This window comes from Rhincodon typus, unplaced genomic scaffold (genome assembly GCF_021869965.1).
Source record: "Rhincodon typus isolate 14 unplaced genomic scaffold, sRhiTyp1.1 hic_rhity00006108, whole genome shotgun sequence".
NCBI lineage: Eukaryota > Metazoa > Chordata > Chondrichthyes > Orectolobiformes > Rhincodontidae > Rhincodon > Rhincodon typus.
In genome coordinates, this window is record NW_025971746.1 from 1 (window position 1) to 10,325 (window position 10,325).

General features: G+C 42.7%; 1 protein-coding gene across 1 annotated transcript; it reads left to right on the top strand.

Annotated features, from left to right (window-relative positions):
- Positions 1-55: 55 nt before the first annotated feature.
- LOC125482117 (C-type lectin-like) lies at positions 56-9,908 on the top strand (the record flags this gene model as incomplete). Its single annotated transcript, XM_048594119.1, has 4 exons — positions 56-187; positions 7,715-7,855; positions 7,939-8,047; positions 9,829-9,908. Coding segments are annotated over 4 exons (462 nt in total), but the record flags the coding sequence as incomplete, so codon positions are not given.
- Between the last annotated feature and the right edge of the window lie 417 nt (positions 9,909-10,325).

Genomic DNA, 10,325 nt, shown 5'->3' on the forward strand with positions numbered 1-10,325 from the left:
ATGATGAGATTATTGCGGTTTGTTTTAATCTGCAGCTGATCATCTGACCGTGCAGAATTTGACACGTATGGATCAGGACCTTGAGAAACGTGGTCTCACAGGCAAAGGGGATTGTTTTGGTGGCATCACTTATTGTGGTTATTGCTACAAATTTGTTGCCGAGAAAAAGACTTGGATTGAGGCTGAGGTGAGTGCTTCGAATCTCCATTGTGAGTTATTGGGTTTGTTGCTCAGTGTTTCTGAAATGACTGAACACAGAATGAAAGAAGCTTCTTGTACATTTCTGAAGCCATGCGTACATTCTCTGGCTAACATGAACTCCATCATTTGTGCAATTAAATGATGAGACTAATGAGCTGTGACATGAATCTGCCAGACATGGAGGGTCCCTTATTCATCTTTGGACAACAATGAGACTTCATTTATTCGCTTGTTGGATTGGGGACACACTCTAAAAATTATGGCCAGACTATTCAGGTGAGAGGTTGGGAAGCACTTCTACACACAAACGGTGTGTGATATTTAGAACTCTGTTCTACAAACAACAGTGAATGCTAGATCAGTTGTTAATTTTAAATTTGAGAAAGATAATTTTTTGTTAAGTGAAAGTTTTAAGAGTAAGGGGCAAAAGGAAGGTATATGGAGTTGTCCACAGGTTAGCAATGATGATATTGAATGGCAGAAAATGCTCAAGGGGCTTAATGGCCTACTCCTGTCCCTATGATCTAAGTTCATATGTGGGCATTTCCAGCAGGATCAACATTTGTGGCCCAGCTCTGTTGCCCCTGAGAATGTAGTAAGAGCTGCCTTCTTCAATTTCTGCAGTCCTTGCAGTGCAGGTACACCTTGCAGTGCTGTAGTAAGGAAACTTCCAGGATGTGATCGAGTAACAGTGGAGAAAAAGAGATTATAGATACAAGACGAGATGATGTGTGATGAAAACAACAAATGCTGGACATCACAGCATCCATGGAGAGAGAGCACGATAATGTTTTGAGTATACACTTCATTAGTGATGGAGGGAGTGAATGTTCAAGGTGCCCACTGGGTGGCCAATCAAGTGGGCTGCTTTCTCCTTGATGCCTTCAAACTACGTGAGCTTTCTTGGTGCTGTACTCATCAAGGAAACTGGAGTACACCCTTACACTCCTGACTTCTACTTTGCACATGGAGGACTGGCTTTGAGGAGTTGGGAGGTGAGATAATCACTGCAGCATTCCAGACCTCTGCTCTTGTAGCAACAGGTATTTATTTATATGCTAGTCTAATTCAGTTTCTGACAAATGGCATTGTGAGAATGTTAATCGAAGATGATTCAGTCATGGTAATGTCATTGAATATCAAGGGGAGATACTTAGATTCATTTTTGTTGAAGATGGTCATTGCCTGTTTTAATTGATCTGAGTTTCTCTGAATGAGAAGAGAGTGAAATCAGCACAAGTCCCTGATCTTGATCGTCATCCGGGGAAACTTCCTGTAAAATGAACAGTGTGGGAATTTTATGGGGACAGGATTGGGATTCTGATCTTCAGGTCATAGAAAACAAGGTCTATTTTGAAGATCTGTTGTAAGCCCATTAAAAGGACAGATACAATTAAAAATCAACAGCCAATCAGCGATGCATTCAGGTCTTTTCAAAGGCCCTCAACACGTACCTAATATTTGGTTTGGCTTATTGACTGGGAATTTATGTTGAGTGGCTTCCTCAGGTCTCTTTCACTTGCTCACACATGTCTGTGTGATCAATTAATTTTCTACCTTCCTGTTGGGCAATAGTTTTCACATATATTCTGCACATAATACATTAGACATCTTTGGTTTGTACTCATATTTGGAAAAGACTGGACTTATTAGAAATAATCAGCATGGGTTTGTGCAGGAGAGATCTTGTCTCTCAATTTTGACAGTGTTTATTGAGCAATTGGCCAAGATTATTAATGAGGGTAGGGCAGTGGATGTTGTCTACTTGGAGTTTACTAAAGCATTTGACAAAATCCCTTCATGGGAGGTTGGTCCAGAGGATTAAATCACTCGGAATTCACAACAAGTTGGTAAATTAGATATAGAATTGGCCTGGCCATAGAAGATAAGGTGTACTTGTGGAGGGGTGTTTTGCAAGGATCATTGCTGGTACCTCTGTTTGTAATATAGATAAATAATATGTATTATTTAGATAAAAATGTATGTGATCTGATTGGGAAACGTGCAGAATATACAAAATTTGTTGGCGTTGTGGATAGTGAGGAAGGTTGTCAAAGAATACAGCATAATCATGATCAGTTGGAAAATTGGGCAGAGAAATGGCATAAGGTATGTAATCTGGACAAGTGTGAGGTGATGCATTTTGGGAGGCCAAATGCAAGAGGTAAATATACAGTACATGGCAGGCCCATTATACATGTTGACATACAGAAGGACTTTGGGGTGCAATCCAGGAATCACTGCACGTGGCATAAAGTTTCTGGTCACCCTTCTGTAGGAAGTGTGTTGGTAAACTTGAGTGGGTGCAGAAAGAATTTACAAGGATGTTGTTAGGTCTGGTGAGTTGGCATTATAGGAAGAGGCTGAATAGGCTGGGGCGTTTATCCCTGGAACATGGATTGGGCATGGATTGGATGAATAGCCAAGGTCTTTTCCCCAGGGTGGGGGAGTCCAGAATGAGAGGGCAAAAGTTTAGGGTGAGAGGGGAAATATTTAAAAAGGACCTGAAGGGTAACTTTTTCATGCAAAGAAAATTTGTGTATGGAACAAGCTGCCAGAGGAAGTGGTGGAGAAAAGTACATTTACAACATTGAAAAGGTTTTACAAGAATATGGGCCAAATGCTGACAAATGGGACTAGATCAGATTGGGATGTCTGGTGCGTGCTGACAAGTTGGACCGAACGGTATGTTTCCGTTCTTTATGAGACTGTGACAAGTGGAGAAGGCGGTAAAGATGGTGTACAGTATGGGTACCCTCATCAGTGGGGGCATTGAGGAGAAAAGTTGTCAAGTCACGGCGCAGCTGAATAAAACATTAGTTTGACCATATTTGATTAATTGTGTTTGGTTCTGGTTACCACACCATAGGATGGTTGGGGAGGCTCTGGAAAGTGTGCAAAAGAAGCTTACCAGGATGTTACTGCATTGGAGTGTATTAGCTATAAAGAGAGAAAAACTTGGATTGTTTTCACTGGAACGTTGGAGGCTGAGAGGTGACCTTGACAGAAGTTTATAAATTAATGGCAAGCATGGGCAGGTTGGATATCTTTTTCTCAGGGAGAAAATGCCAGATACTGGGTGGCATATGTTTAATGTAGGGGAGTGGGTAGTGGAAGTTTAAAGGATATGTGTGATGCAGGTTTTTTTACACAGAAGGCGGTGGGCAGCTAGTATGCACTGCTGGGGAAAATGGTTGATGCAGATATGTTGAAGGGGTATTTAGAGAGACACATGAACAGGCAGGGAATAAAGGGAGATGTAGCATGTGCAGGCAGATTGGATTAGTTTAGAATGGTGTCATGGTCATCACAGAAATGGTAGGCTAAAGGGCCTGTTCCTGTGCTATCCTGTCCTGTTCTATGTTTGTTTGCATTCAAACATTGTACATCCACTTGGAGCTTTAGCAGATAAATGAAGTCAGACGGTTTATTTCGAGTATTTCATGGTTAGGATAGTCATGATATTTTATTGTTAGCATTGTTTTTGGAAATGTCAAAAAGATGTTGTATATAATAATGATGTGAAATAGTAACCAGAGTCATGGAGTCATACAGCACCAAAACCGGCCATTTGGTCCAACCAGTCCAGGCCGATCATAATCCCAAACTAAACTAATCCCACCTGCCTGCTCCTGGCCCATATCCCTCCAAATCTTTCCTATCCATGTACTTATCCTAATGTCTTTTAAATGCTGTAAGTGTGCCCTCATCCTCAGCAATTTCTTTCCATACGCAAACCACCCTCTCTATAAAAATTTTCCAGTCATGTCTTTTTAAAACCTCTCTCCTGTCATCTTAAAAGTGTGCCCCCATAGTCTTGAAATCCCCCATACTAAGAAAAAGGCACCTACCATTAACACTATCCATACCCCCATGATTTTATAACCTTCTATAAGGTCACCTCTCAACCTCCTACATTCCAGTGGATACAGTCCCAGCCTACCCAGTCTTTCCTTACGACTCAAACCTTCCATACCTGGCAACGTCCTGGTAAATCTCGAGTGACTCTCTGTGGCTTAATCATATCCTTCCTACAACAGGGCAACCAGAACAGGACACAGCACCCTGGAAGAGGCCTCACCAATGTCCTATACAAACTCAACATGACTTCCCAACTCCTATACTCAAAGGACTGAGCAATGAAGGCAAACATGCTAAATGCCTTTTTAACCACCCTGTACATATGCAATGCAAACTTCAAAGAATTATGCACCTGAACCCTTGGTCCCTCTTTTCAACAATACTACCCAAGGCCTGACCATGAATTGTATAAAACCTGCCCCTGTTTGTTGTACTAAAATGCAATATTTTGCATTTATCTGGATTGAACTCCATCTGCCGTTTTTCAGATTATTGATCCATTAGATCGAGGTTCCTTTGTGATCTTAGAAAACCTTCTTCACTGTCTACTATTTTGGTGTGGTCTGCAAAGCTGCTAACCATGCCTTCTATATTCTCATTGAAGTCAAATTTTACAATGGCAAAACACTGAAGCGTAGATAAAGGAAATATGAGTGGCTGTACTTCGTTTCACAGAATGATGAACAAATTCCAGTGCAGCAATCCATTGCAATGGTATAGCACATCTTAGGGCTCAGTTTTAAACTCTCATACATCATTGTGCATTGCATGAATGGGGAGGGGGTGTGACCTTATTTTCCTCCTTAGTCACAGTCGTTGAATGCACCCATTCTGGTCGATATATCCCTCCTTTCTGTGGTGTAAGTTCCCTGAGACTCCAAATCTGCATTCCAGTACTGAGTTTCAGCATAACTCCAGCTCTCAGCGATACCTAAGATCACCAAGCTAATCTTACTTTGGGAATCATCACAACCCACCCCAAGAACCAATTTTGCTCAATTGCATCCAGCAAACATTGCTTGTGAGCTTTTCAATCCTAACGCTCACAACTGAATTAAAGTATTCATGCTCATGGGCTTCTCCTGAGCCCCAACACAGAGTCAGCAACTTCCTCATTCCCCAAATTGCCCCTGAATCAAACTCTTGGATGCCTACTAGTTCTTGAACTTTTCCCTCCGTTTGATCCAATAGCACAGACTCTCTTATGGAGTCCCCGACACAGATCCTGTGTAGATGAGCTGCCTTCCTGCAGTGCACATGGTTGCAGCACTGCTAAAGTAGAGTTGGCTTCTATTACTGTCTGTCTCCCATGTTCCCCATCTTTTCCAACTCACCTTCAAACTCCTTCAGTGACCCTCACATTATTCTGAGTGACTGATTGAAAATCTAGCAACGTGCCTTTCCACTATTATTGGACAGGATTTTGATTTGCTTTTGATACTGTCAACAGCAACATCCTTAAAACTGTGTATACCCTGAAGGTGACATTCGACAGAATTCTTGGTATTGGTACAAATTAAATGCAATAATTAGTAATGTACTCCAGCACAGAGTCCTCATTCTAGGGAATAAATATCCTTCCAATTTCCACATTCGTTTTCAATCTGCAATCTCCCCTATAAGGCTGAATCTTATGTTTGTTGGCTAAGGGTCAGTTCCATTGAGTTTCACAGAGGGTTTCTCTCATTGAAGCTGAGTGAGATCTCTTGCCGTGGGACACGCAGAAAAGGGAAATTTGGCTCCACCCCTTTACAGACTGGGACCTGGAGTTCCTGGTGGTGGGATGGTGCGGTGTTGGGATGTCAACAACCCCAGCACTTGCAGTGGAATATGAAACCAGAACTTGCCAGCCTGCTCCAATGTAGCCAATAAGGTCAGTGACTTCCTGCCATCTGCAGGAATGCCCAGCAATGTCAGAAAGAGGCAATGGTCTTCTCCATCCTGCCAGGGTAAGTGCCACCGTCTTCTCTCCAATACCTCACACTCATTCTCCACCCTGTACCCATCTCCCACCAAGGCTCATACTCTCACTCTCAGTCACGTAACATCTTCCCTCAATCACTGTCACCTATCCCATCCCCTGACACCAATGGTCCTGCAAACCCTCAGGTGCGACCAACTCACTCGCTCAGGGAACCCTTCGTACCTGCACCAAAAGTAGCAGCTGTGCCACTCACTACCATCTCCCTTAATTCCTGATGGTCTCTCATTACAGACAACAACAGCTCACAAGAGGGCAGAGAGAGTCAGGACGGGTGATGGGATGTCCAATATCCCACTCTGATCATCCTGACTCTGACTGCCCCAAGCAGCTAATTGGCCATGTCCAAGCCTCTGGCCAGGTATAGGAGGCTGCCCTTGCCTTACTGCGCTGGGACCCCCTGAGTGAAGGCTGCCTCCTTGGACCTGACTGAGAACTGATCACACCATGACAAAACTTCCCAGATTTGAGTCTGTATGAAAATGCGTGGCAATACTGCGTTACTGTGAGCCTGGGATCTCTGGCTGAAGGACAAGGAATGCTGTGCACATTTGTTGCTCAGTGCCAATGTGCAGCGATGAAAGGCAGAAGCACAACGTAAGGAGATTGGAGATGTGCCATGAAGGATTTTAGAGGCTGGCACATGTCAGATGCCAGTATTTGTGGACATGGGGAGCATGTGGCCTGGTGCCTATAGAGTATGCCAGGAGATATTTGAGCCTGGTGTCCAATGTGAAGGTCCGAATGGAGGAAGCAGTGAGTTGAAGTCGCCAGGTACTCATTCTCCGTGTTCCTAATTCTCAGCATTTTGTTTGCTCCTGGCAGATAGTAGGATGGGTAACAGCATATTAATGAGGCAAGATATACAGTTAACAAAGATTATTCCTCCTTAACAGGCAACTTATCACCACCTAGTGAGAATCTCACCTCATTGCTGAGAAAGTTGTTCAAAGTTGCAGAGAGTTGTTCCTGATGTTGAGATAGGCCTTGCTGGACCTCTCACATCATTCTGCCACATTTCTCACCATATCCCATGTTGTTCAGGCCCTGACAAGATTCCACCCATCTCCGTCACACATAGTCTGTACATTCGAGCTTGGACCAGACCCACTCATTGTGTGACTTTTCAATCCCAACAGCAACAACCTGTTAAATACCGAAGAACCGATTGTTGAGTCACATGATCCCCTGAGAATGTGTTCTAAAGTCGACAGGCATCTATGTGCTGTGGTCTGTCATTATGAGAAATTTGTTGCTGTCCATGTGGCCACTGCACAGTGACATGGACTGTAGTGACTATCCACATTTGTATTGACAGCTGAGTACAGATAAAACTTGGGGCGAAGAGGAAACACAATATATCCCACACAGTGTTTGGCCATAAGCCCAGACCAGTATCAGCTGTTGCACAGAAGCTACTGTCATTTCAATTGATGGTTTGAAGCCACAATGAGACTGGTCTGAAATAATCAGCCTCAATGTGGCACCATTTACTGAAGTTTGGAGTTACCCCAAATCAGATCCTTGCAGATGTGCAACAGGAGGTTGTAGTTTTATTGTCCATGTTCATCAAAATATTAGTTTCTACTTGGAACCTAGTCAATTATCTTGTCCAATAGTTCATGTAAAAATGTAACAAGTGACAAATTGCCTTTGTAATTTAATCTCAAGATGCATTGCCGAGACCTGGCTCCAGGTGGCCATCTTGCTTCCCTGCACGAGCTGGAGCAGAATATCGTTATTGCAGAAATGATACATAAATCCCAAAACAGTTATCCCAAGACTTGGATCGGTTTGAGTGACGTCCATAAGGTAATTTTGCCTGAATTATTGCATCTCATTATTTAGGGTGAGAAAATTGCATATTTTTAAATGAAATGATTTTACTTCAACAGAAGGGGACTTTCCTATGGAGTGATGGATCTGCATCAGATTTTATGTTTTGGGCGAAAGGTGAACCAAATGATAATCATCATCGGGAGTACTGTGTGCACGCTTTCTTAAGTAAGTCAATGTAATTCTGTGTGATAGGAAGGGTGCCCTTCAGAAAAATATTTCCTGGTAAATAATTGATTGGAATAGATATGGACAGGGCTTTGCTTCCAACTCCTTTGGCAGTCAAGTTGCAGGTAAAACTATTCAAAGTAATGGGTCCTGAGATGTCGAAAACAGAGCATCCTCTGTTTTCATTAAAGTTTTCTCCTTCTGCTCAATTGTCTGTATCTGTGGAATCCATAATGACATGATTATTGAACTGGTGCACATTTACTGAGCTGATCGTGGCACATAGCAGGTTGCAGCTGTGCTCCCAGTGAGCAGAACGCAACATTCTGAGGAGGATATAAACCTGATTTAAAGCTACATAATCCAGATAGAGTATTCCAAACTGAAATCTCACTGATTATTTCAATTCTCTAAAGTCTGCACCATTGGGACAGAGACTGCTTAACCCTGTGTGAGCCTTTGCTGTCCATGTACACAGGAGAATATGGTCCAGAGTGAACTCAGCACCTTCACTCCATAACTGTCCAAACTCTCACTGAATATTATAAACGTTTTGGATGTGAGAAACTTTACATTGACTGCAAACAGGATTACAGCAGGAAGTCTTCCACGTTATTTACCTTGTTGACTTATATTCCTACTTTTCCTGGTCTGTCTGGTTTACTCTGGATATCAATATTCCAAGGCAGTCCCAACAATGGGATATACCAAATTGTCCTTTATTGAAGCAAGGTACACTACAAATTGCAGCAAAAATTGGATTATTTCACAGCTTGACCTTGTACTTACAATCACATGTGACCCAAATAACATGGACTGTCCAAGGATCAGACTGTAACATGTGATCAGCTGCTCCACCTCAGCCTGCTCCAGATGGTGATCAGACAACCCCCTGTTCCTGAGCTAGCTCGCTATCGCCTTGGGGCACATCCCCTTACACACGGTGTTCTTGTAAGCAGCCAGTGTGATCAAACCTTGGCAATGTCCTGTCTTCAGTGATTGATGAGTTTGACCATCGGCAAACATCACAACTGTGTCATCCAACACAGTCATTCACCTTCCACTCACTAACATAAATGCTTGTTTTCTCTGCAAAGAGGTTTATCTCTCAGCTTTAATTAACCTTGATCTCAGGCCAGTCTGTTCAGGCTGTTCATGGAAGCTATTTCCTTGCAGTGTTTGTGTGTTTAATGAACCGAATGACATTTATACAACACAACCCTGTGGCTTATTGACAAACGGTCCTCACACATCGCAGAGATAGTAAGATCTGCTGATGCTGGAGTCAAAGATGACACAGTATGGAGCTGGAGGAGCACAGCAGGCCAGGCAGCATCAGAGGAGCAGGAAAGTTGAAGTTTTAGGTCAGGACCCTTCTTCAGAAAAACCTTCTGAAGGGTCCCGACCCGAAATGTCAACTTCCCTCCTCCTCTGATACTGCCTGGCCTGGTGTGCTCCTCCAGGTCCTCACATGTATAGTTTGTTTCAAATCAGAACATCAACCAGATCGTGTCAACACTTACAATACTTCATGTCAACACACATCCCTTCAGAGAACACCAAGAAGAACAATGAAGGCATCATCCAACCAATTGATCTTTCAACAGAGCAAGTTTAATATGATTTTTTATCTTCATTTTGGCTGTTTTAAGGTTTATGACCTATATCCTACATAAAGCAATGATGAAAGTGATAAGATCATTGATAATCTCAAAAACAGGGAACGAACCAATCACACACATAGTTGTCCAATTTACTGAACTTTTTTCTTTTCCCTCCAGGAAATTCACTTCATTGGAATGATGTGCTTTGCACTGTGAAATACTATTCCCTTTGCTCCTACAAACTGCTGTACTACTAAAAGAATCTATCACTGCTACATGGATCCTGTCCGGGAGTCGATCTCGTGCTTCAATCTGCTTATAGTTGTGGTCAAAGCCAATGATGACTGTATTGCCTTAGTTTCTCAGCCACGAATAAAAATTGCATTATGAGTTATGTGTTTGTTATTGTGAGTCTAGTTTATAGCAGCCCTCCTGTCCCACTGATGCTTTCTACCAATCTGCTCTTTCAATGCTATACTGGGCAGGAGATAGCGCAACAGTGTAAAGGTGACCTGTACTTGGCTTTGTAAGGTGACCTGTACTTGAACACATTAACTAGCCCATGTCTGCTTACAAGTTGGCGGACAGAAGCTAAGGAAAACTAAGCAGCCCACTCACAGTGAAATACAATGGCACCTTTGAACAGAACTGCTAGAAGTTCAGTAAAAGAATGC